The 27,385-nt window shown below is 55.9% G+C and overlaps 1 protein-coding gene across 1 annotated transcript in view; it reads right to left on the bottom strand.

Annotated features, from left to right (window-relative positions):
- Positions 1-523: 523 nt before the first annotated feature.
- The window catches only part of NACC2 (NACC family member 2), a 69,107-nt gene continuing 42,245 nt past the window's right edge, over positions 524-27,385 (bottom strand). The window contains 5 exon segments of the mRNA XM_055334154.1: positions 524-5,568; positions 6,821-6,862; positions 6,865-6,917; positions 7,290-7,395; positions 9,467-9,631. Coding sequence (XP_055190129.1) covers positions 5,063-5,568; positions 6,821-6,862; positions 6,865-6,917; positions 7,290-7,395; positions 9,467-9,631 — 872 coding nt within the window. The 3' untranslated portion in view covers positions 524-5,062.

The raw sequence follows: 27,385 nt of genomic DNA, 5'->3' as shown, positions 1-27,385 counted from the left end.
TCACCCAGTCTCAGAGGTCCCAGTCAGGCCGGGGCACCTTCTGTTCTGTTCATTTGCAATTCTCCCTCTGTTCATCTAGGGGCAGACCCAGCCGGCCGGAGGAGGTAGCTGGGGTGGAAGGAGGTAGCCTCACACCTGGTGGGTGGCTGGCAGGTGAGCCAGCTTTCCCAGTTTACAGACAATTAAAAGAAAAGGAGCCCCTCCCAGGCCAGCCCAGGGTCCTCCCACAAGCATGTCACCCCCTCCACCCCTGGGCATCCTGCCCACCCAGCCCCCTGCCCCTGTAAGTTAAGACATTAGAGGAAGGAGAGGTAAGGCCCCAGCGGCCCCAGACCCCACAGCAGCCAGATCTCTGCCCCTGGGTGGGCAGTGGGCAACGAGCCTGTGGGCCCCACCCCCACCTGGTGATCCTGGGCCCAGAGGGTGTCCCAAGTCTCCCCGGGACCCCTGCACAACAGCCGGCTTCCTCCCTGGCCCCGCAGTGTCTGCCCCAGTCCCACTGACTGAGTAAAGTGCAGGCCACTTGGGTTTGAACTGACTTTATTCACTTGGGTTTGAACTGACTTTATTATTCTGTAAATGTGAATTTTACAAAGCGCTTTACAATTAACGATCACATCCTCCTGTTTGTAACTGACTTCCACCTCCTGAACTGGCTCTGCGCGCAACAGAAGCCCTGGGTTTCCTGGCCGCCTGTGGGGCGGACGTCTCTGCAGGCAGAGTGACCAGTGCAGCAGCGTCGGCCTCGGCTCAGAAGCAACAGTCTTGACTCTGCAGAACAGCAGTGGGAAGGAGAGAGGACGCACCTGCTGAGGCTAGAACTAGCTCGCTCACGGTGGGGGGGGAGGGCGGGGGAGGTTCTAGGAAACAAACCTGCTCCACGGCATAGGGACAGTGATTTCATTTATTTATTGTTTAACAGTCGTGAGTTACAGTAGGACTTAACCCCTCACCAGACTGGACATCAACCGTCTCTTTGTAAAAAGGCTCTTTTTTCCAAACATTCCGTCCAAAGGATGAATGGTCTGTTTGCACCCAGTGCCATCCAAATGTTCAAGTCAAAAATATTTATACATTTTATACTTAGTTCTTTTTTTTTTTGTCTGCTAAAAATAGTATTGCAAGTTTTGGCTTCTTTTGACATAAAAATTACAATCATGTGCAAAACGCTAACAATGAAAGGGTTGATCAGAATTCAAGCAGGTTGTCCAATCTGAATGCTTTAGATTCTGCATAATTTTCCTTTTCAGTTTTTTCTTTCCAAAAAAACAAAACAAACAAACAAACAAAATCCAAAACCTTTGCCATGTTAGAAACATCTTGTACCAAGCCCTAACGATCTCTGGCCAGCAGTGGCAGCGGGTAACACGTGCTTGGAGCTGCCCGGCTGACATAATGACAAATTTATGCACCAGCAACATTCTGAAACAGTAGTTAAAGCTCAAGACAGCTATGAACTCTCAATTCTGTGTTTAGGATTTACTGCTCGCAGAGGCAAACAGAGGTTTCCTTGCAGTTTTCCGTTGCTTAATGGGCCATCGGCCTCCTTCCACCAGCATCAAGATATTTCCATAAAAATAACCCATCTGAGGGGAATCTAAGCAGTAAGTGGCTGGGGGATGGGTGTGAGCTGGTGCTCTGAAGGTTCCTGCCATTAAAGGGGAACGGGTCAGGGCCCCCCCCAAACCCTGAACACCCTAGTGGCTGTCCCCACCCCCACCATCCCCTCCCAGCTCCAAGCACAACCAAAGGAGAAGGAGCTCCCACGGCGGTTCTGGCACCAGGGCTGGCACCAGGGTGGCCGGCAGAGGGGCTGCGGCCGCTCACCCACGACCACGGCCACAGCCACGCTGCATTGGGGGGATGGGGCAAGGCAAGACAATCAATTCAAACGCAAAGTGAAGCAACCACAGAGAACTCTGGGTGAGAGCAGACACAGTGCAGAACACAAGACAGAATTCAAGTACCGAGACGCACCGGCCAGGCCGGCGGCCCCACCGGCTCACAGTATCCGTCACATCTCATCCCTGCTTCTGGACCTTCTGCGCTGCATTCCAGCCGCCTCCTGCGGCACAGCCCGGTGGCTGGGGAGGGCGGGGGAGGACGGGGGCCCAGCCGGCTGCCCACCGTGTCCGCTCCACCAGGGTCCAGTCCCTTTCCTCCTCGAGAAGGCGCGGGTCTAACTTAGCTCTATAATAGACTCTACATAGTGTATGCATATTGCTAATAGTCAAGCTCGAGAATAAAGGTGCAGACATGTCATAAATACTGAGTGGCTTGTCTCTCGGTCTACAGGGTCTGGGTGAGTCAGGATCACGCTCACAGGACAGGATTAGTCGTCTTGTAAACAGAGGAGGGGGAGGGTCCGGTTTTCTTAATTGGTTTTCCTTGGGAAAAATGATCAGAAGATGCTAAGGCACTCTGGAAGGCCCCTCCGAGCCCAGGCCCGCCGCTGCCCGCCCCGCGGAACATTCAGGACGCGGAGGGAGCGCCCCGGCAGATACAATCATCAGCCATGCCCGTCTGCAAACGCTCTGGACCCACGTCCACCGTGGGACACATTAGTGCAAAACGCTCAGCCTGGCCCGCCTGGGGCACAGGGAGAGCTCAGAACCCATTCACATTGAAGTACTAAAGTTTCACGTATAGCTCTTGCCTTCCTTACCCAGAACAACAAAACAGACGGCGGTTATAAACAATTAAGGGACAGAGGCATGGGACTTTGTGCTGGCCTGAGCAGCGGTCAGGCCTTCTCTGTGCGGGCGCCGCCCCGCCTCCACCGGGCCAGGGGCACCCCTTCGAGTCCTGGCCTCAGGTTGGGGTTGGGGGGGGGCCCACTCTGGAGTGGAGGAGAGAGGGATGAGGGGAGGGAGGGAGGGGGAGGAGGGAGAGCGAGTGCGCGAGCCCTTCTGCTGACAGCCAGGACAGGCTGGCTATCTCCCCAGGGTCCTCAGGGATGGTCAAATTAAAGTGCACGTTGGGGTGTTGGGGTCAGGAAAGGAAGCTGCAGAGGGTGATGGGCCCCACCCTACCCATCCTCCCCTCCATCCCCCACTGCCTGAGGATGCTGGGGGCTGGCCTCTCAGGTGCAGGAGAGTGAGTTCCCAAGTGGCCTGTAGCCCCAGCCCCATGCAGCTCCAAGCCCCACTGGGCCCGGGTCTGGGAAAAAAGAGGTGGAGAGAGAGAGGCTCAGCTTGGGGCCAGGTGGTGGGTTTGGAGCCCAGCCGGAGTGGAGCCCTTTCAGGCCCAGACTACCCCTTGCCCACCCCCGGCCTCGGGCACAGGGGCTGAGACGAGCTCCCACGGGGCCTGCCCAAACTCCCCTCACCCCTTTCCAGGAGCCATGGGATCTTCCTGAAACACAGGCAGGGGTCTGGCCTGGCTGGAGGAGGCCAGGAGGCTCTGCCCACAGCCCAGGTCTCCCCCAAAGCCTTTCCTGGCAGGGCAGCAGTCAGGATGAATCTGAGTGGAAGGTGCCTAAGCCCCCACAGCAGGTTGCCTGCAGCGGGGTGGGGGGGAGGGCTCAGCTTTGTGGGTCACAGGGAGGGCTGAGCCAACCTGTGCAGCCCTGCGTGCACACACAGGTGGCGCGGGCTTGCTCTTGCTCTGCACCTGGTCTGGGGAGGCAGTGGGCTGGGGACAGGGAGAGGGACCAACAGACCCCTTCAAGTCTGGGAATAGAGGGGTGTCTGGTCCTGCTGGGGTGGGGGGGCTGGGACTCAGGAGGAAGCAAGCCCCCGGAACAAGTGGCCAAGTGAGCACCCTCGCTCATAGAAAAACTGAACTTCAAAGTGAGCATTCCAGCTTGTAACAAACCAACACCTTCTGGGAGCCCCTCCTGGCTGCGCCCTGCCACTGCATTCCAGAACCTCAGCACCTGCCACTCCAGGCTCCCCCTGCCTGCCCCCCTGGCCTCAGAGTGAACATGCCCCCAGGTCTGCAGCACAATATGGGGATGAACATGCCCCCAGGTCTGCAGCACAATATGGGGATGCACTCCAGCCCAGCCTGGCTCCCACCCCCACCTCCTGCTGAGCGAGGCCTCTGGGCCCCTCCTTTGTCACACACCCTGGCTGCATCTCCCTGGGACCCTGCCCTGCTCCTAACAGGAGGCAGTGGACCTGGGTCAGGGTTGGGTGGGATGCATACACAGATGACCCAGCCCCAAGCATAGTGGGTTGAGGGCAGGGACACCAAATCCTCCCTAATTTTTTGCTCTTTTGGGTCTGAAAGTTTCAAACCATACATGAAATAGATCTGAATTAAGACAGAAACAAATAAACAAACAAATGTAATCCCAACATGGCTGAGGGCTGTGGGGCTGCACCAACCACAGGGCAGCTGGCGGCCCGGGTAGAGCCAGGTGGGGGGCACTCGGGGCAGCAGCTCTGCCTGTCGGCCCAGGTACACAAGGGGCCGTGGAGCTAAGGGTGCCAGGAGGGCCCTCGGGCAGGGTGGAACGACGAAGGTGTGTGGACTCTCCCTCCCCGCCCCACTGTACCCACACCACTACCCCCCCACACACACTCAAACACACACGCACACTCACACACGCGCTCCTGCACCCCACGCACACAGAGGACCCGGCAGGCCTGACCCCCGAGTCTCAGGAAGAGGGAAAATAAGAGGAGTTTGGCCCCTGGGGGCCCAGCCCTGGCCCCTGGCCTCAGAGGGGTGGGTGGGGTTCCCCCGCCGGGTGAGCAACGAGTGTCAGGAGACGCGTGCCCTGCCATAGGCCCCCACTCGGACTCCCAGGCCACGGGGCCACAGGCCCTTGCGCCTCCTGGCAGGGTCAGGGGCCCACAGCCTGGAGACGAACCTCGCGGATACCAAAGGAGCCCTGGGACCTTCCTTGCAACTAGGTCACCAGTGGACTGATCCTTTACAGTATAACGAATGCATTTGTTTCCTTCATAAACTTTAAATACAAGCAGAATAAAAATCACATTTTTTTCAGGCAACAGTAGCAGTTCCGTAGGTAAGTGGCTTGATCACATTTGTTTGTATTAGTAACGCATGCAAGCAGCTTTAGTACCGGTCCCACGAGGCTCCCGGCGGCTCTCTACAAGGCCCCTGCGTACGATGGCTCCTGTCTCCGGGTGGCGGCGGGCGTCTGCGGCCGGCTGGAGCTGGCGCTGCCCTGCTCAAAGGGCTGCGGGGGGCTCTGGGCGCCAGTGGGTGGCGGCTCAGGTGCTGCCACCTCCTGGATGACCGAGCCGGCCCCATCTGCCTCCTCGCCTGCATCAAACGTGGGGTTGGCGGCGGCGCTCAGGTCGACATTCACGGCATCAGTCCTCAGAGCCACGATGGTGGCCGCATCGCCCCGCCGCTCCGCGTAGATGCGCTGCTCGAACACCTGCGCTGTGGCGGGTGGGAAGTCGGGGTCGAGAGGCACACCTGCGGCTGAGGAGCCCATGACCGTGCGGTACATCTCCACGCCCTCGGGCAGCATGGACTTGATCTTGGGCAGCCAGCGCTTGCGGACACGGCGGGCGTTGGTGCACATGTCCGCCGCGATGACATTCATCTCGCTCTCCTTGAAGCTGGGGGCGAAGTTCTGGCAGTACACTGCAAGCACAGGGCGCCAGGAGGCGGGCATCAGTGGCGAGGGGCCCCAGACGAGCCTTGGGGTCAGGGTGCTCACGTCCCTCCCAGGCCTGCACACGGTTCTCCTCCCTGCCACCCACTGGTACCAGAGGCCACGTGGCCACCCAGGGCCCTCCTGGCCTCAGCCTGAAGACCAGTGGTCACTCTCCTCCCTCCGGCCAAATGTCAGGGGAGGAGGGGCGGGCCAGCGGCAGGGCACAGGCCAGGGCCTCTCCTTGAGCACCGGCTGGCTGTGTGGCCTTGTGCAGGTCCCTAGCATCTCCAGGCCTCACCACTCTGCTCTGAACCCCCAACCTTGGCACCAGGGCCTGCTGAGACAAGCTTGAAGGTCAGGCAGCCCGGGGCACCTGCCCACGCCCAGGCTCAGGCCTCTAGGGCCTCAGTAGAGGCTCTTCCTCATAGGCTGGACAAGAAGCACAGTGGAAGCCGATCAACACCCGTCGGGGCCCAGCCCCCAGCCTGGCGGAAGCAGCAGGGCCATCTGGGCACCGCCAACGTTAATGACAATGCAGCCTCTCCTTCCCCAATCGGGAGCCACAGGACCCAGCTCTGCAAGCAGCCTGGGAGCCTGACACATGTCCCCACACAAGACCCTCACGCCAGCATCAGACACACACTCCCCGTGCCTCCTCCCAGGGCCCGGCTGGCATGCTGGCTTTGGGTCGTAATTACCGACCACAAAGGTCCCTCTTTGCTCTAACACAGAATTAGTCTCACAAGACGTGTTTTCCAAGCAAGGAAGTAAGACACTGTTGCGTGAGCAGATAGCCATGGGAGGGCCTGCTGGTGGCCGGTGTGGCCGGGGGGCCAGAGGTCCTGTGGTCTGGGGGGTGCTAAGGCGGGGGGCAGCAGTTGGCTGCAGAGATGGACCGGGCTCCACCCCCACGCGCCCGGGAGCGGGAGGCAGAAGCCGGCGAGCAGATGGCAAAGGCTCAAAATAACCTCGAAATGTAAATAAGGGGTTTTGTTCAAAAAGGAAAATTAGATCTATTTCACATATTAAAATAGTTTCGCACACAGCTGAATCCATCATGCTTGGAAACGAACCAAGAATGTTAGCACCTCGAGACCTGGCTCCTGAGAGCTGCTCATTTCTCTCTCCCTTCCAGCCCAGCAGGGCCGGCTTGGCACCAGGGAGAGGCCACCTGCCCCAGCCGTGGTCCTGGGCCCCCAGCGCTCCTCCGCCCCACTCGGGAGACCCCGGTCCACTTACGTTTCACAGCATTCAGAACCCGGCTGTCCAGAGGCTTGCGGCTGGGTCACTAGTGGACGAGCGGATACCAGTGCCACAGCTGTTGGCCAGGGTGTTCCTGGAAGGGTGCGGTGGGAGGGCAGTGAGGCTAGCTGGCCAGGGTGCCACAGGAACGGGGCTGGCCCACCTGGAATCCCACCTGGCCTCCCCCTTGTACTCCAGGGGTTGCGGTGTGGGGGAAGGAAGAAGGGACCCCTCTGACCCACTCATGAGGCCACGGCCCACCATGGTGGGGGGCCAAGTGGGGGGTGGCCCACAGCCAGGAGCCAGGCTGCTCCCCAGGCCCAGGTCCTGTTGGAGTGATGTGCCCCCTGGCACGGGCGGACACCATGGCAAGACCTTGGGAAGGTGGGGTGCCGTAAACGCATAGCTCAGTGAGCTCACGGCCAGAGGAGACCCTAGAAGCTTCTGCACCTGCTCAGGGACCCACCTGTCAAAGAAGGTGGCGAGGAGCCGCCGCAGCAGGACCTTGTGCTTCACCCCTGCACATAGGTGGCAGTTCATCAGCTGGCCGCGTGTGATGTAGACTCCGGAGCCTGTGAACACCAGACATAGAAGGGTCAGGCCCTTGGCCTTGCCACCCACAACCCGGGATGACCATGAGCTTCCCAGGTGGCTGCAGGGGCCAGAGTGGGTACATGGTGGGGCAGAGGGCACCCTGACATCTGCATGCAGCACTGGGCAGGCCCTCGCCCGGGCCCAGGACCCCACAAGGCTGGGGATGTTGCTGCAGGCCTTCCTTGCTGTGCTGAGGCCTTGTCCCCTGGAGGAGGCAGCCTGGTTCTTGGAGAGCTGTCCCCAGATCGCCCTTCCAGCCCCAAGGGAATTCCGTGCTTGGTCCTGGGTCAGAAATACTCTTTGCCTCTCCATCCATTACCCAAACCAAAGCACTTTGGGCTGTGCTGGGGAGCTGGAACCACGGAGGTGATGAGCCCAGCATCAGCGGGGAGCCCACAGAGCTGCCGACCCTGAGGAAGCCTGGCCAGGCCTGGGTGCCCTGTGGGGCCTGGAAACATGAAAGCCCGAGCTAGCGGGGGGACCGCGCCTGCTGCTGGTCGCTGGTGTGGGGTGGCCTCTGTTGGGCCGGACACTGCTCATGGAAAAAAGAGCGTCGGGGGGCACCTGACGGGATGAGCACTGGATGTTATTCTGTATGTTGGCAAATTGAACACCAATAAAAAATAAATTTATTATTTAAAAAAAAAAAAAGGAAAAAAGAGAGTCTGTAGGCGCCAGACGGTGCCCCCCGACTCTGGACAACGGCGCGGCAAACACCAAAGGGCACATGCACAGGGTCCTCGGGCCCTCCCCACCGTCTCCTTCAGGCGTCCACCATGACCCCCATTGTCACAGACCATGTTCTGAATCTCGTCAGGACAGAAAATAGGAGTGGGGAAGCACAGTGGGAAGGTGCGGGGAGGTGCTCAGGCCTGTGGGGGCCCTGGCTCAATGCCTCAGGGCCAGCTTCCCCTGTGAGCCACGTCACTGCCCAAATGAGCACGTGGCTATGGATGGAGACCACCGCCGGGGCGCCGGTCAGTGTGGTCTGACCATGCTGGGCCACGGCATATCAAGTGTCCCCGAGGCCCCCGCCTGCCTGGTCACGTCTGCAGAGGCTCGAAGCCGACAGCAGAGCAGGTCGCCCTGAGCCACACGGACTAGACATTCCCTGTGTGGGGAAACCCGTATGGGGGCTGGGGCACAGTGGGGCCTGGCAACCTGATGTCCAGCTGTGGGTCGGGCCAGACAAGGTGGCCAGCCCTCGCCCCTCCCAACCCCAGACCCCGACAGACAGGAAGCCACTCTTCCGGCTAGCTCGAAGGTGAAGCTGCCCCTCTCTGCCCTGCTCTGAAGCCACCATCTGGGGCCGTGGCTCCCAGCAGAGGGACGGCCAGGAAGAACCCCACAGTGCTGCCCTGGGGGTGGCGATCAGGAGCCCCAAACAGGGCTGAGGGGGGTACCCAGAGCCTCACACAGGGTGCACGCCAGCACCGAGGAGGAGGGACAGGGCCATGGGTCTTGGCCACCCCGTGGGGAATCCTCTGGTGACCCTGGGACCAGCTTGGGTCACAGCAGTGGCAACTTCCCCAAGAATAGCCTTAAAAATCTGCCAGAGGCTGCAAGGCCTGACGAAGCCCCACACTGGAAAGGGGAGTATTCCTGACAAAGGCACCTGGCCCTAATGGGCTTTTGGACTGTTTGTTTTCACAGAATTCCGTTTCTGACTCGGAGCCACATTTAGGACCTTGGTGGTTACCCTCCACGCCGCCACAGGATACTCTGGGGGCTGCAGGAGGGGCTGGCGCACCGCATCCCATTTGGATTTATCTGCCACCTAAATTAAAACACTATCGTGACTGCAGCCCCTGCCAATCTGATGCGCGGCCAGCCCAGGGGATTCAATTAAAATGCTGAATTAATTCAATTGAATAACTCCTCTTAATGACACATTCTTCTAAAAGGAAATTAGAGGAAATTTAAGATGTTCTATCTTCTTTTTTTTTTTTGAGTGATTAGTGATGAGTACATTGTTCACAGCTCTGAAGAAAAAAAAAACAATAAGAGGGCATTTGCATACAATAGACAGGGTGGGGAGAGACACTTCACCTGCCACCAGCTCCAGCTTCTCGCCAGGGTCCCCTTCTGAGTAGAGCTTGGGGTGGCAGCGGTACCCAATCTGGCTGATGAGGCTGGCGGGCAGTGCCACCAGGTCACGGCGGATGAGGACACACGAGCGGCTCTCCAGTGGCACAGGCTCTGGCTTCTCTTGTACTGTGGACACAGACCCGATCTAGTTAGGGGTGTTCTCAGGTCAGGACAGGGACGGAGTTCGAGAATGCCCCTCCTGTCCACCCAGGCCCATGTCAGGCCTGCTCCACGCCCACCCTGCACAGCGGGCTGCACTGCTCCATACCCACCCTCTGTCCTCTCTCCCTGCCCACCTGATCCTGACCTCTGCAGGGAGGACCAGAGCAAGTAAGCGAACAGAAGAAGGCAGGGGAAGGATGCCATCCCGACCTGGAACAAGTTGTGAGGGCCCAGAAGACTCCCGGGAGGCATCCAGCACACAGAGGCCTGCAGACGAGGCGGGAAGGGGGACAGTGCACACAGGGAGGCTAAACAGAAGGTTGCCTGGCTGGACCCGTGGTCTGATGAACCAGTGGAGCAGCACCTCCACCGGATGGAGTGCAGGCTGGGAGCACTGTGCCCCTAGCCTGATGGCTCCCAGCAGCCCCATCCCACAGGCGGGGCACTTCCCCAGAGGGTGCAGCATGTTGCCTGGATGAGACACTGCTCTATAAACACCTGACAGCAATAAACAAACAAACAAACAAACACCTGACGGTGGTTGAGCCGAGCAGTGGCACATGTGGTGTCCCCGACTCTCCAGCCTGCCTGGGAATGTTTCTGAGAAACCACTGCCAGCGGACAGTCAGGGACCCTTGAATGTACCCACCCTGGCACTCTGACAAGGCGGGGGCTGAGGCCCCCTCTGACATCCCTAAGCCACATGGGAGCATAAGAGCAGCCAGCCATGGACATGGAGGTGGCCGCTGCCCCCTTTCCCTGTGCTGCCTGGAGGCCCCACCCTCCAACCTCCCCTCTAGGCCGGGCCTGGCTATGGGAACCTGATCTCCATCCATCAGGCTCAGGGCAGGTGCCCTGGGCCAGTGGTCCTGTCCTCTCTGCACTACAACCCTGTGGGCACTGACGGTGGGAAGGCCACAGGCCTGGGGAAGCCACGTGGGGGCTGCTGCAAGGGGGCTTCAGGAGGGAGGGGGGGCAAGGAAGGGTCCTGGGCAGACACTCCCCACCCCCAGACTTTGGAGTAGCCACTCTAGACTCTGGAGTAGCCTCAAGCTCCTGAAGGGGAGCAGCAGGGGCCACCCAGCCCCCAGGACAGCCCCTCCAGAGAAGCAGGTGGCTGGGCTCGGGGTGAGGATGGGCCTGCAGCTCCAGCCACCCTGCCCCAGGTCAGGGCACAAGTCAGAGGGTGGCACCTCCCACCAGGTACGTGTGGGGCATGTGGACGGGCAGGCGGGCGGATCAGCAGAGAGCAACAGAGAATCTTCCAACACCCGGGGGCTCAGGGAGCAGAGGAAAACAACCCGGATGATATTTTAAAACATAATTACCCGCCCGCGCCCCCCACACGGCCGGCTGTGATTACACACGCAGACGCAGCGCCAACGCCGGCGCCGTGGCATTTACATAAAGAGTGCTCACCAGCAGAAATAACGCCATCCACGACACGTCCTGCCGTGTTTCTCTAAACAGCAGAAGTTGTTTGCGCTCCGCACGCCTGCCCCTCAGCCCCTCAACCCCCCAGCCCCAGCCCGGCTCTGAGAGCCAGAGACAGGCAGATCCAGAACATCCAAAAGAGCCTCATCTATTTCTGCTCTGCTGTGAGCCGGATACTGCGCCAGCTAAAAATACCCGAACCCGAGTGGTGGCTCATCTGGAAAGGTGCTCCGAATTCCCTTCCCGCCCCTTCCCTGGCCCTAGATCTCCAGCCACCACCGCTGTAGCCCACCGCTGAGCGTCAAGGGCTCCTGCTTCCAGGGAGCAGAGGGGGAGGCTCTGGAGACCTGGGAGAGCGTGTGCAGGGGACACCAGGGGTGTGGGGCACAGGTGCAGGGGGCATAGGGGTGTGAGGGGTACAGGGGCATGAGGGTATGGGACACAGGTGCAGGTGGCATGGGGGCACTGGCATGGGGATGTGGGGGGCATGGGGACATGGGGCCCCTTGCGCATCCCTGTGGCCTTTGGGCAGGCGTTTGGGGCCCTGACTACAGGTATGCTGGAAGGCCACTCAGTGGGCTGTGGGCAGGAACTTCCACCTTCGCCATCAACGGCCTCGTTTTTAATGCCTCCAGGACTATGGGCTCCAAATATTTTGGCACCATGGAATTGGGGGGAAAACACATGAAAGAGCAATGAGCTGTTTGTACCAAGAGGGGAGTCATCACTTTTGATACAGGAAAGGTGAGTCTGGGTCCAAAAGGCCTCTATGGAAAGATCTGGAACAGTAGCTGATTCTGGGCCAAAGGGCAGCAACCAAGGACAGACCAACAGTGTCCCTCAGATCCCTGGACAAAGACAGCCATGATCACACACGAGGATGGACCCTGCAGGGACCCTGGGACACCAACGAGGACCCCAACTGCTCCCTGACTCGGTGACGCTGTGGGAGTCCAGCCGATGCGGAAGGATTGGGCCCTTGGGGACATTGTGCTGTGGGAGATGAGCCCCATGGGGAATCCTAGGTTATGCATATTCCAGTGATAAAACAATCTCTCTGTGGGAGACGCTAGGTGGTCCTCATCTGGTGGCACGCGTAGGCACATCTAAAGCCCATGCCGTGAGATTCATTGCTCAATCTCAGTAAAACAGGTGGAAAGAACCAATGAGGGCAGAGCAAATGAAGCAGGTCCACAGGGGCCCTGGAGGGTCGCTGGCCTCCACTCCTGCACTTTCTCAGCTTCCTATGGCCCACTGACTGGGAATCTGGAGAAGGCGCCAGACCCTCTGTCCAAGCAAACATTCCAAGCCCCCAGCCCACAGGGTGCTACATGTCCCAGGGCCTGGGGTGGGGGGTGACACTCTGTTCCTGTTTCCAGATGCAAGTGCACCTCAGAGACACATAGGCAGCCCCCCTCAGTAGGGAGCCCCCACCAGTGTGAGCAGCCACAGCAGGTGACCAAGCCCGCTAAGGTGGGATGTGGAGGAGGGGACACAGAGAAGGGCCTCCCATTCTACAAAATCACACGCCACTTATCAAAACGGCAGAATAAGAGAACAAAACCCTTGTCCTGATTATTTAGGAAAATACAACTTAAAACCAAATGGAAAGAGAAATGCTACATGACGGCATCGATCTGTGACTTACTGTAAGGTAACGTAGCCAAGCCGGCGAGATTCGTGCATGCCAGCGGGGGGATGCCCAGTCCACAGCCCAGAGACAGACCCACACAAACACACGCAGCAGATGTGTGACAAGGGGTCCCTCAGCCCAGTGTGGGGAGGGACAGCTCTTCTAACACGCAGCACCCAGGAACTGGACGTGCACGGGCAAATACCAAAAGCAAAACCACCCTTGATCCAAAGCCTCTCACCTCACACAAAAATGAATAAAAGTGGATCATGGACGTAACGTAAAACACAAAAGCGTAAAACTTTTGCAAGAGAATCTTTGTGGTCTTGGGGTTCAGCTAAAAGCTTAGACTTGACCCCCAAAAGCACAAGCCCTGAGAGAACCAATGGATCAATTGACTTCATCAAAACGCAAACCTCCGGTAAGTGAAAAGACAGGCAAGCCTGCCCCGGCTGGAGGAGTGGCCCATAGACTGCACCCTGGACCCGGGATGTGTATGGAAAACCCAGGGCAAACTCTCAGAACTCAACAGCAAGAAAAGGGACAACTCGGTGTTTAAAATGGGCAAAAGATGGGATCCCTGGGTGGCGCAGCAGTTTGGCGCCTGCCTTTGGCCCAGGGCGCGATCCTGGCGACCCGGGATCGAATCCCACATCGGGCTCCCGATGCATGGAGCCTGCTTCTCTCTCTCTCTCTCTCTCTCTCTCATAAAAATAAAATAAAAATAAAAATAAAATGGGCAAAAGATCTGAACAGACACTTGGCCAGAGAGCGTACAGATGGCAAATTAGCACACGAAAAGATGCTCAACATCATTAGATGTTAGAACATAGGACGTAGGGATCCCTGGGTGGCGCAGCGGTTTGGCGCCTGCCTTTGGCCAGGGCATGATCCTGGAGACCCGGGATCGAATCCCACATCGGGCTCCCGGTGCATGGAGCCTGCTTCTCTCTCTGCCTATGTCTCTGCCTCTCTCTCTCTCTCTCTCTGTGACTATCATAAATAAATAAATAAATTTTAAAAAAAGAATATATAAAAAAAAAGAATATAGGACGACGTAAAACCCCACTTCACACCTACGGAGTGGCTGAGCCCGCCAACCCCAGGCATGCTGAGGGCGTGCGCACACGGGGACACAGCTGTGCGTCCCCCAGGGAGCTAGCAACCTCAGCCCAGGGACTGCCTCCCCCAGGAGAAACGGGAGATGGAGACAGTTCGCACAGGCCCTGAGCAAGGATGTGCATGCCAGCTCTGCTCACACATGCCCCAACCAGGACACAGCCCCACGCCCTGCCACGGCAGCGGACACACAGCCCAGGCACCCGCACATGGGTCACTGCTGCACACTCATCAGCACCAACAGCTGCTCAGCTCAGGGAATGTCAGGCTCAGCGGTGGGATAGAAGAGGCCAGTCGCACATGTGATGCGCCGGATGACCTCCTTCATAGGACACAGTCCCTAAGGTGATACTGTGGGGACAGGTCAGTGGTTGCCAGGGGACGGCATGGGGGTGAGTGTGGGGAGCAGCGTGGATGGGTGACAGAGCTGCTCTGCGTGAACACCCACCACAGCACCCCTGCGTCCAGGCTGCCCGCCCCTTCCCTGCATCTGCAGGCTCAGCACCAGGCAGACCAGCAGTTCAGGAAGGGCCACGCCCGGGAAGGGTGTCTGTCTGTGCCTCTGAGCACAGCGGTGTCAGTATCCCGGGAATAGCGCAGGTGGTGCTTCCTAAAGGTGTGTGTAGGCCTGGGGGGGAGGGGCAGGGATCAGAGGTGGGGTGACAGCACCGATGGCCATTCTTCCCTGTGGAGAAAGACAGACGTGCCATCAGTGTAGTCAGGTCCCCACCGAAGGTAAGGTGCACCCCATTTCGTGGACGCACAAGGGCAAGGGAAGAGCGTATCTCAGAACCCACCACATGCGACACACTGAGCATAAAAGGACAAGTGTGGTGGGGAAAGCCCAGAAGAAAAATACAGGTGGTTGTGAACAAATAAGAGGCTGGACGCAGGGAGGATATGTGTGCAAACCCCACTGCCCGGAGCCCCAGGAGTCAAGACAGAAAGGGAGACGGTGGGCCTCAGTGTCCTTGTGCTCAGAAAGGCGCAGCTGCAGGGGAGACACAGAGCCGTGACAGCTCGGCCCCCAACAGCACCCAGCGCAGTCCTGAGCCATGCCCCTGGCCGTGCCCCTGACCCCCTGGGTCCCAGCACAGAACGTTCGAAACCTGCTCTGGGGATCTCCCCGTCCAACCCAGCCCACCCCAGTCAATCCTGCCACCGATGCTGCTGCCCTGGAGCCCAAGGGCTCTGCTGTTTTTGTGTCTAGCATTGGAGTCTAGCCCTGGGGGACCCTGTGAAGTCTGCAGCTGAGGTCCCAGCAAATCTGGTGGCTTCTCTCACTGCCGACCTGACTATATTCCTCTCTGTCCCTCTGTTGGCTCCTGGGACTCGTCTGGCGCTGGCCACGAGATGTATGCAGCCTCCCTATCCACCCTGCACGGATCACAGCCCATGACACCAGGTGACACTGGTCGCCATGAAAACAGAGCAGAGTTCTGTGTGCCCTGGGAGCATGTGTATGTAAAATGCACACACGCTCCATATGAAGACGAAACGCTGGGTCGCCGGAACTTTGGGAGAAAGAAGAAGGCAGAGGGACGGATGGAAGGACAGCTTTCCCCAGGATGAGCTTTCTACACTGTTCATGATGATGAGCGTATGAAACTATGAAACTATGAGCGTATGTTAACTAGAAATAAATGCATTTAACTTGTAAGGTTGTCTGTGTGGCGAGGAAGGAGTGGTTGCCTACCAGGAATGACTCTTGAAGTTGCATCAGAATCAGCTGCTGGACTTTCAGGGCCAAGACCCCGAGCTGAGCGGATGGTGGCTGTGGGGCCAGAAAGGCGGGGCAACAGGCCTGGAGCATGCAGCCCCGAGCAGCCATGGCCAGGGTGACTGCCCGGCTTTCCTTCAACTTCCTCCCATCATGAAGCAGCACATGTGTAGGACCAGATTCAAAACAACTACAACCAACAAACTAAAGACAAGTCAAGAATTTGGTCCCTGTACAAGATAAACAGATATCAGATTTTGGGGCCCACCAGGAGGTGCTGCAGGGAACCCCAGAACTGGCTGCAGCGCCGGCACCAAGCACCCCACCAGCTCCAGCCCAAGGCCTCTAAGGACAGACCCTCTTCAGAGTAGCACTGGTGGGAGCTTCCAGATGTTTCCATACACTGACCAGCATTCACTAATAAACTACCGGAACATGGGAAAATGAGTGATAAAAAGCCAATTTACAGAAAGACAGGAGATCACACCCACAGGTGATCCGTCCGGGACAATAGCCGCCACCTGCTCTCGATTCATGCCGGGAATGCAAGGACACAAAGGAGAACTTTACCAGAAAACCAGAACTTATACAAAGATTTGGACCCTGGACACAACATCTGTGTCAAATAACAGGACACAGAGCAGGTGACGAGACTTATGACCTGGGAAATAATCCAGATGGAAGCAGAGAAAGGAAACGGAAATAGGAGAGTCACCAGAGAGAGTGAAAGTGACATGGAATGTGGGGAAAGCCTGACCCATGTCCCAGGAGCCCAGGAGGCCACGGTGACCAAGAGGTACCGGCTGTGCAGGGTTAAGTCTAAGCACCACTACTGACATGCCCACAGAAGGGCTGGAGGCCCTGAAAACACTCCCAGAACTAGGTGCGTGGACGGGAGGCCTGGGGATCCTTGAAGGAGAAGTGTTGCCAGGACAGATGCTGGAGAGAGCAACGTACAAACCTAGAGTAAAAGAAGGGGAAATAGAACCAGACGGCTGATTAACCAGAAAGAGGGAAAAGAGAAATGCAGCGGATTGGTGGGGACGGGCGGGACATCCTAGGATGGGAGAAGAAACCCAAAGTTATCACCAACCTCATGAAATGTAACCAGACTGTGGTTCCAACAAGATACTGGGGTTTGTTAGGCCCGGATCAGAAACCAAAACCTGAGACAACCTGAAAAAGAGGCAAGGAAAGGTCGAAAGCCACATGCAGACCTAGCACGTCCACCCCAATGGAACATCCAGATGCTCCTGGCATGTTGTGGAACACGCTGGGATGGTAAGAGGGCCAACTCAACAGGAAGAGAGTGCCGAACCCGAAGGAGTGTGCAATTATTAATTACTGGTATGGTTTATTAAGCTGAATGATGCAATTATGTTTTCCAGAGCATGCGAAACATGTGTTGGGGAATAAAGTAATTCTTGCCACCTCCAGAGCAATGAGCTTGTCTGAATATTCTATGACCTGGGGAATTTCATTCAGAAATTACAACAATGGACACCTGGGTGGCTCCGTGGTTGAGCATCTGCCTTCAGCTCAGGGTGTGATCCCAAGGTCCTGAGATCGAGTCCCACATCAGGGATCCTGCTTCTCCCTCTGCCTGTGTCTCTGCCTCTCTCTCTGTCTCTCACGAATAAATAAATAAAATCTTAAAACAAAAACAAAAATGAAAAGAACACCGCACAGGATCCTACAGGACATAGGGCAGCAAAGTTTCAATGTAAAGAAGCTGCTTGGGCCATATGCCACTTGGGGTGCATAGCTTTCTTTGTTTTTGCTTTTTTTCCTTTAAAGATATACATGGCATCCAGGGTCGTGGGCTGCAGGCAACTCACAGGGGGACGGATCTGCCCATGGCACAATGTGATGCCCCTGCTACCAACATTATGAGGACCTTAAGGGTATATCAGGGAGAAACCGACACCAGTAAGTCAGAAGACGAGATGCAGCCAGCAAACATTGACCTGTGAGCAACGGTGAGCATGTCAGAAACAGCCTATGTCACACCAGGTTACTGAGAAAGGATAGTCATTAAGAAAGCAGGAAATAGGGATCCCTGGGTGGCGCAGCGGTTTGGCGCCTGCCTTTGGCCCAGGGCGCGATCCTGGAGACCCGGGATCGAATTCCACATCGGGCTCCCGGTGCATGGAGCCTGCTTCTCCCTCTGCCTGTGTCTCTGCCTCTCTGTCTCTCTGTGACTATCATAAATAAAAAAAAAAATTAAAAAAATAAAAAAAAAAAAGAAAGCAGGAAATAATTCTCAGTTCATTTCAGAAGGTAGAGAGACCCTGACAGAGAGACAAGAGACACTACCTCAAGGAGATTTAGATGACATGCCCCCTGCGACTGGTGGCAGCCTGTCAAACTGACCTGACCCGCGCAGCACTGACCTCGGCCTCTGGGCCCTGGGTTTGAAGCCGGCTCCGATGTGGCTGTGTCTACACAGGCGCCCACACGTGTGCTCCAGAGCACATCTAATAGGTTGCCTGGTGTTGAGGGTGCAGCTCAGGATGACCGGTGCCACCCGAGGTCCTTGGCCCAGGCTCCGACCAGAGCCAGCGGTTCCCCTCAATTTGCCAACGGCTGGACGCCTGGCCCTGCACATGCCTCCTCTGCCCGACGCCCCTTCCAGGAGACAGCCCTGGGGAGGGCCTCATACCTCAGAACAGTCACCCAAAACGGGAAAAAAAATCAGGAAGCTGAATCCAGAGTTTCAATCACAACGAGGCTGAACATATTCCAAGAACGCGAGTTTTTGGTTTGGTTTTGTTTGAATATTCAAAGAAGCTATCTCTGTAGTTCAGAAAAGTAGGAGAGCAGAAGAGGAAAACTATACAAGCATTTTAATATTTAGAGACAAGGCTTCTGTTAAAATTCAACACGTACTTAACGAAAAAAAAATACAAAACAAAACCAAATGCTCTGAACCTAGCAAAAGAATGTGCGTAATCTCATAAAGTACACCACAAACGCCTAGAGCAAATATCCTACTTAAAGATGAAATATTGAAAGCCCTTCCTGAATTCGGAGATGAGACAGGCTGAGCCGGAAGCTCTGGGCAGTACAGTCGGGCAGTAAGGAAGTAGCATGGTCAGGAATAGAAATAAAACCGCCACTGCTAGCAGATGCCATGGCTGCACACAGAGAAAATCCAAAAGAATCTGTAGGCAAACTATCAGAATTATGTAAGTGGGCTGCGGCCAGATATTTTTTAAAATAATAAATCCAATTTGTTTCTATACACGATAGCAACACCCATAAAAAAGTAGAAGAAACTTAAATAACCACGTAGAGACAAACAAAATATGAATTTCTAGGAGTTAATCTAACAACACACATGTGCGGAGGACAATACAACAGCCCCAAGAAAAACCCGAAGATGTCAGTAAGTGGAGGGAAATACTCAACACCGTAGGATCTCCATGCACCCCCAAGCCGGACGGAGTCGACAAAATCCCAACCACGTTCCAGCAGGTATTTCTGTGTGGCTTTCGACAAAAGGACTCTAAAAGGCATACAAGGCATGCAAGGAGCAGCAAGGCAGGGCAACTGTAGGGACAGAACCAAAGAAACAGACCTTCCGAACCTTACTCAGTCTTGCGGGCGGTGTGCACCAGGCCTTCTGCAGGTGCATGTGCACTGTGCAGTGTGGAGGTGGCGGGGGGCGGGGGGTGTGGAACTCAGGTGCACTCGTGCACCACACTCACCTCTGGAATACGACACGGGGTGGCGCGGCAGGATGGTGTCGGAGGAGGCAATCTCTCCCCCATGAAAAGAGGTGGGCCCACTGGAAAGTCAGGTGGGGAGAAAAGCAAATCTTGGGCCTCATATCCCACCCCATTAAAAAGCCAATTCCAGACGTCCCGCAGATGCACAAGCCTTTCGTTCAGAAACGGAAGTGTCAGAATCTTGTCTGTCAGGAGGAGAACAGATGTAAGCAGGGGAGGCTGGGAAAACCCTGGGGCTAGGGATCCCTGGGTGGCGCAGCGGTTTGGCGCCTGCCTTTGGCCCAGGGCGCGATCCTGGAGACCCGGGATCGAATCCCACGTCGGGCTCCCGGTGCATGGAGCCTGCTTCTCCCTCTGCCTGTGTCTCTGCCTCTCTCTCTCTCTCTCTCTCTCTCTCTGTGACTATCATAAATAAATAAAAAAAAATTAAAAAAAAACAAAACCCTGGGGCTGAACTGGATTTGGAGATAGCGGCCTGAACTCAGGGCCACCCTGAGCACCACACAGGCCACCCCTGGACGTCCACTCCCCACTCACTGACTTTTTTTTTTAATTTTTATTTATTTATGATAGTCACACACAGAGAGAGAGAGGCAGAGACATAGGCAGAGGGAGAAGCAGGCTCCATGCACCGGGAGCCCGACGTGGGATTCGATCCCGGGTCTCCAGGATCGCGCCCTGGACCAAAGGCAGGCGCTAAACCGCTGCGCCACCCAGGGATCCCCCACTCCCCACTCACTGAAAGAAAGAGCAGCCAGGTCCTGGAATATTTGCTGAACAAGACAATATGAGAAATGCTTTAAAAACTCTCTATCCTAACTAAATAAATAATAAATGAAGGCACAACATAAACAAGTGGAGGATGTGGGGAAGCCGTGCCCTGATGATGATAGTCAGCCAGCAAACAGACGGGTGATGGAGCTGGGAGTGACCGTTCTGCGACCATCGGGGCTGTCATCAATCCCAGCAGGAATCCTGGGCAGATGCTCAAACTGCTGGTGGGGATGCCCGGGTGGCTCCATGGTGGAGCATCTGCCATCAGCTTAGGTCATGATCCCGGGGTCCCAGGATCAAGTCCCGTATCAGGCTCCCTGCAGGGAGCCTGCTTCTCCCTCTGCTTGTGTCTCTGCCTCTCTCTCTCTGTGTCTCTCATGAATAAATAAATAAAATCTCAAAAAAAAAAAAACAAAACTGCTGGGTGAAAAGTGTGGGTGATGCACTGTGTCTTCCCACAGAGGGAAAAGCACGACGTTTGCTGGCAGGGGTCACCGGTCATCACCAAGAAGCCAGATGGTCCCAGGCATCTCCTGATAGGACATACTGGGAGGCACCCAGAGTGGTTTCCTTGGAGTTCCAGCCGAAAAGCACAACCCAAGCCCCGTCACACAACAAAACCTGACAAACCCAAACAGAGGGATGTTCTGCAGAACAGGTGAACTGTGCTCTCAGAAAAGGACCGAGAGCGAGAAACCGTCCCAGACTAAGGAGAGGACAAGGGATCGCCACCAAATACTGTGCATGCTCCTGGCCTGAGCATGGGCTCAGAGACACAGCAGTGCTGCAGGACAGCGAGGGGACAACAGGTCCCCCAGGCACGGGAGGAGCCCCACACCCCAGCAGAGCCTCCGCAGCTCTGAATGTGCTACTGCATTCATGTGAGAGAGAATGTCCGTTTGCAGGAAATGCCCAGCACCGGGGGGCAACGGGGCTCACTTGATGCAGCCTGCTCTAGGATGGTTCAAAAATCCCACAAACCTACCCCCTTCCCCTCTTTAAAAAGAGAAACGGGACAGTGGAGTGACTGGCACATTATGACCCGTGAGCGTGTCTGAGTGGAGGGTACCCAACCCAGAAACGTTTCTGTACATTTAAAATGATTTCAAATCAAAGTGGTTGGTTTTCTCAAGGAACACAGAGAGGAACATCTCCGTCACCTCAATGTGGAGGAAAAAAAAATCTTTCAACAAAATATAAAGAGTGATCACGAGAAAAGGTGAATAAAGCTCCCATGTATGGAGGGAGTACAGGACGGTGCCAGGGGCGGGGGCTGTAACCCGGTGACTCTAACATGACCACACCCATGGAATCATGCAGAAAGGAGCCCAATGAGGGGGAGGTGGGCAGCCAAACTAAGAAGCAAATGGAGCTGCGGAAAAGATGGGTGACCGTGGAGAAACAGCAATGGAAATGATTCACTCAACAAACGGGGCCTCGGCGACCTCAGGGACAAAGGCACAGCAATTGGAGCTCCGGGCAGCGGAGCATGACGTCACCTGAAGAAAAGCCTGCATCCGCACAAGTGCCCGAGAAGCTCCGCGAACTGCAGAAGAGCACGGAGGCCTGCGATTTTCTAGGAGGGAACCCAGGAAGAGGCGTCCATTAACAGCAGGAGGCGAGCTCCGGCCTGGGACTCGGGCAGACATGCAGGTGGAAGTGGACGGGGTTCACCCCACGGATAATCCACGTCACTAGGGCAAGATCTTTCTGTGAGTTTCCAGGATTCATTGCTGGTCTGTCACCAGGAACATGAGAAATGTCAAAGGAAATTCTTTGAGCAGAAGAAAAATGATACCAGGTGGAAACTCAAATCTACACAAAACAAATATGTGGGTAAATATCAGAAGGTTTTTCTTATATTTTAAAAAAAAATTTTTTTTAATTTTATCTATTTGAGAGAGAGAGTGTGTGTGCATGTGCACGGGTGGGGGGCAGAGGGAGAGGGAGAAGCAGGCTCCCCACATGGGACTTGACCCCAGGATCCTGGGACCGTGACCTGAGCCGAAGGCAGACGCTTCGCTGCCTGGGCCCCCCAGGCACCCCCAGGTTTTTTTTTTTTCATATTCTAAATTTCTTTGAAAACAAATTGGACATCACATGAAAGAGACAACAGAAGCTTGACCCGTACCTCACGCCTTATGCAAAAATTAACCTAGAGCGGGGCCACAGAACAAAGTAAAACCCAAAGCTGCAAGACATCTGGAAGAAAACGTTGGGGAAAAACCCTTGTGGTCCTGTGAGGTAAAGACTTAGATACAACGAGAGCACAATCTGTTAGAGAAACACAGCTGACGCTGGAAGGAGGCAAGGATGAGCGGCCCTGAGGCCATGGAAAATCCACGTGTGACTCTGACCTGCTAATTGTGGCAGCCCACAGCTGACCAGAAGCCTCGTGGATTGTGCACGGCCGATTAACGCCTATTTGGTGTGCTGCATGTACAATGTACCGTCTCTTACTGCAAAGTCCGCTGGAGGAAAGAAAACGTTACTGGAAAAATGAAATCCTAAAGATGGGAAAATACCCTTACAGCAAAACACCCATGTGGAGGGGAGTCTGAACAGTACCAACTCAGATTGTTCAGGGTCAACTGGAATTAATCGCTCAACTTCAACAATGTTAAAAAACATCTAAAAAGTGTTTTTAAAAAGATTTTACTGATTTGAGAGAGAGCAAGAGCGCACACACACAAGCAGGGGGAGGGGCAGACTTCACACAGAGCAGGGAGCCCAATGTGGGACTCCATCCTAGGACCCCGAGATCATGACCTGACCCCAAGGCAGACGCCTCACCAATGGAGTCCCCCAAAAACATGTGTTTTATGAAAGACTCTCTATCCAGGGACTTGACAAACAGTAGCCCAGGAGAAAACATTCGTAAATCATGCACCCACCAGAGGCCTCTGCCCAGAATATACACACAAAGAACTCACAATTGTCAACAGTGTCCAACACCCTTGGTACCCAAACAACCCAGTAAGAGAGGGCCGAGGTGCACAGGCAGCGGACCCGAGCTGATACCCGGGTGGCGAATACACAAATGAGATCCAATGTCATCAGACATCAGAGAAACACCGCCGCCACCCGACGGGAGCAGCTTTGACAGCAAGACAGGGATGCCTGGGTGGCTCAGTGGTTGAATGTATGCCTTCAGCTCAGGGCGTGACCCTGGGGACCCAGAATCGAGTCCCACATGGGCTCCCCACAGGGAGCCTGCTTCTTCTGCCTCTCTGTGTCTCGCATGAATAAATAAATATCTTTATTTTATTTTATTAAGATTTTTATTTATTTATTCATGAAAGACACAGAAAGAGAGAGACAGAGACACAGGCAGAGGGAGAAGCAGGCTCCATGCAGGGAGCCCCACATGGATCTTGATCCCGGGACTCCAGGATCACGCCCTGGGCCAAAGGCAGGCGCTAAACCACTGAGCCACCCAGGGATCCCCAAATAAATAATATCTTTAAAAAGAAAAAGAAAATAAGACAAGGCCAAGCACTGCCGAGAATGTGGCACAGCCGTCTGTGGTGTGACTTGGCCTCATTCTTCATATAAGAGCTGGGCAACGTCTGACAAAGTCAAACACACACTTGCCATGTGACCCCCCCAACCTTGAATTTATCCTTAAAAACTCTCTCGTGATGAACAATGACTGTACTAAACTGCAGGGCGAATCGGCTTTGTAGGTAAACAAACTACCAAACACCCCAGAGGCTGGGGACCTAAAGCCCTGCAAACATGGGTATGCAAAGGTTCACACCAGCCTCGCACATGACTACTGAAGCCCAGAAGCCATGCAGATGCCCTGTGATGGGTGAGGGAGCAAATCGACTGGTGTGGCCACACAGCAGGCCCACACACACATACAGCGCACACCAGGCTCCGCGTGTCCACGGCTGTGTGCTTCTGTCTATGGGAGAACATGGGGCAGCAGGGCATATATGCTGGGGGGAGCCAGGGACCCCTGAGGGCCACACATCGTGGGGAGGGGAGGCTGTCCCGGCTCCTGTGCGCAGAAGCGAGGATAGGACCGCCAAAAATGGGTAAATTTTACCCGACTTTCTTTTTAAGAACACAGGGTGTCACCAGAGGGATAAGAAGGATCACAAGGAAAAGTCCAACCTAAGAGGTGCTGGCAGAGGGGCATCGGGGCATCTCAGTCAGTTGGGCTCAGATCGTGATCTCAGGGTCACAGGATCGAGCCTCACATTGGGCTCCACGGTCGGTGCCACATCTGCTTGTCCCCCCCTCCCCCTGCTGCTTTCTCTCACACGCTTGCTCTTCCTCTCAAATGATAGATAAAATATTAAAAAAAAAAAAAAAAGCACTGGCAGAGAGGAAGAAAGGGAACAAGGAACTGAAAACACACAGTAAGGTGCCCAACTTGAACCCAGCTCCACTGAAAGTCTGACCAAGCATAGACGGATGAAGCCCTCCAGATAAAAGTTGTATCATCAGGGTGCATGAAACTGCAGTGTCAACCACGTGTCTCGTGTGAGCAGCACCCCGTACAATATGGGCAAGTTAAAAAGAAAAGGATGCAAAGTGCCAGCAGGTGCAAACCCTAGAACCAGAGCCGCCCCGGCCGCGGGAGTATCAGAGTGGACTCGGGAGCACAGGAGCTCCAGGAGATGCACAGATCGCCATGGCTGGCACCTGATGAAAGAGAAACCCAAACTGCTCTGTATCCAAAGGAACAGAATTTATCCTTTAAAAACTCAATTAAGGGATCCCTGGGTGGCGCAGCGGTTTGGCGCCTGGCTTTGGCCCAGGGCGTGATCCTGGAGACCCGGGATCGAGTCCCACGTCGGGCTCCCGGTGCATGGAGCCTGCTTCTCCCTCTGCCTGTGTCTCTGCCTCTCTCTCTTTCTCTGTGACTATCATAAATAAATTTTAAAAAAAAAAAAAAAAAAAAAAAAAAAAAAAAAAAAAAACTCAATTAAGAGTGACCATAAGAAACTTCAGGATGAAGCGGTTTCACTGGCAAATGAATTCTATCAAACACATAAGAAGAAATGAGCATCAACCTCATACTGACTCTCAGAAACTAAAGAAAGGAGCAGAAGGTTCATGTTCCCCAGATATACAATACCTTGTAAGGAAGACATGGGTGCCCACTCCCCACAAGTGCACACACAGAAAACCCCTTAAGGAAACACTCGCTAATTAAACCCAGCACCATATAAAAACCGCAACACATGATGACCAGGTAGGGTTTACCCCAGGAGCGCAAGGTGGGGGGGTTTTCACGTTTGACAATGAGCTGATGCAACACCAGATGTCAGTAAAATTAAGGGGAAAACCCGTAAAATCATCCACGACGAGGAACAACCCTCAGAAGATGAGTGGACCGTGTGGCAGCCGGGCGCTTGCACACGCTTCTCGTGGGGCCCAGCAGTCCCACCGGTACACAGGTGTTCAAGGCAGCAAGATAACCACAGGTCCCTGCAGAGCTGCTGGTGGCCTCATCCACCACATGGGACCACGAGGCCCGAGGACTACACATGCATGAATCGCAAAACACGGGGACAGAAGTCAAAGACTCCATTCTGCATGATGCCGTTTGCAGAGGTTCTAGAAAACACAAAGGGCTAGGGATAGAGAGCCAGAAGGAGGCAGCGGGGGCCAGGTGGGGCAAGAGGTCCTGAGGGACATCGTATGGGAGGCAGACCACTCCATGCTTGACTGCAACTGTGGTGCTCGAACAATTCCAATCACCAAGCTCAATCACCTGTACACTTGGAGTCAGTGTATTTTATCGTGAACAAATACTTGAGTGAGCACAAGGCAAGGGTAGGGAACAGAGGACGGGCCCACACGGTACGGATGGGCCCCACAAGCACTGCGCTGATGAGAGAAGCAGGAGGATGAGAGCTCCACCGTGTTCACCTGACATCCAGAGTGACAGTGGGTCGCAGGCTGCCGGGGGTAGGGGGAGGGGTGATGAACACATCCTCCCTCTGACTGCACACTGGTGCCACGGTCCGGGACTCCAACAGGTGCCCCCACACCCGTTCCGGAGAGGAACAGGGGTCCATGCCTCAATGACACCGATGGAGGAGATCCAGGGTCCCTGGGGGTGAGGGGGCGAGGGCTCCACGTGACCCTGCACCAGGAACTCTGTCCTGTGCCTGAGATAGGAGACACAAGGGTCAGGGAGCCAGGGAGGCTGCCCCCTGAGGTGCAGGGACAAGCCTCCAAACACCCCACACCCAGGCCAGTACCTCCCTTGCCCGCCTGGCCCGAGCAGGCCCCTGGCCAGATGGCTGCTTTCAAAGGGAGGGGACCCCACTCGCCTCTGTCTGGCTCTGCTCTCACCAGGCCAGGGACAGGAAGCACCCACTGTTCCCAGGGCCTCCCCATGACAGCACCAAGCTCTAAAGTCGTGGGGACACCCCTGGCCAGGCCCCTTCTCTGCGGGACCCCCAAGGGACAGCTGGGCTGCAGGTGGTGCGGCCCATGACAGGCAGGGCGCTGTGGTGGAGGGGCAGTCGACGCAGTACCGACCTCGTGGGTGCCACTAAACGGGGCCTGGTCTGGGGCAGAGCTCACAGGGACCATCTGCAGCTCCTGCTCGCAGCAGGCAGAGCCATGCGCCCAGACCCCCAAACCTGGACCTGAGCACCACCAGCATCCAACCTGCGTCCCGGTGTTGGGACGATGGGTAGACCCAGGGGAGCTGGCCAGCCCCCAGAGGGGAGGTGGGAGCAAGGCCGCTGCACACGGACACCAGTGCATGGCCATCTGTCCCGGCCGGCATCCTGTGGGGGTCCCCTCCTAGGGGATGGCTGGCATCCATGCCTGGCTAGGAGGGCTTGTGTCTCAGGAACCAACATCTGCCAGTGACCATTAAGCATCTGCCCACCCTGAGGAGGGGCTGGACCTGCAGTGGAGGCACCACAGGGACCCCAGCCATGGCAAAGTAGCACAGGGGTGGCCCCTCTGGCCACCCTCATTCCCCACCCCTGCAGAGGTCGCACAGCGAGCCCCTCTCACCACACCCTGGTGGGCTCACTCTCCCCGCCCCTAAGCCTCACTCCCTGGGGCCAGGGGGCAGCCCATCCTGCCTCGTGGTGACCGAGCCAACATCAAGGCCTGCTTGCCGTCCACCTGTCTCGTTTGGGCCACCACTGCTCACGGCCTGTGGAGAGCCTGGGGACAGACCTGTACTGCACTGGGGCACCCTCCATGCCCCACCCTCCGCCATGACAGGAGCAGCGCCTCACTCCCAGTGCAGCAGCAGGTGTGAAGACCCCATCCCTCCAGAGCTCAGAGCTGGAGCAGGGGCTTCCTGAGCCCCGCGGAGA

The sequence above is a fragment of the Nyctereutes procyonoides genome, unplaced genomic scaffold (assembly GCF_905146905.1).
Source record: "Nyctereutes procyonoides isolate TBG_1078 unplaced genomic scaffold, NYPRO_anot_genome, whole genome shotgun sequence".
NCBI lineage: Eukaryota > Metazoa > Chordata > Mammalia > Carnivora > Canidae > Nyctereutes > Nyctereutes procyonoides.
This window is presented reverse-complemented; position numbering and strand designations above follow the sequence as displayed.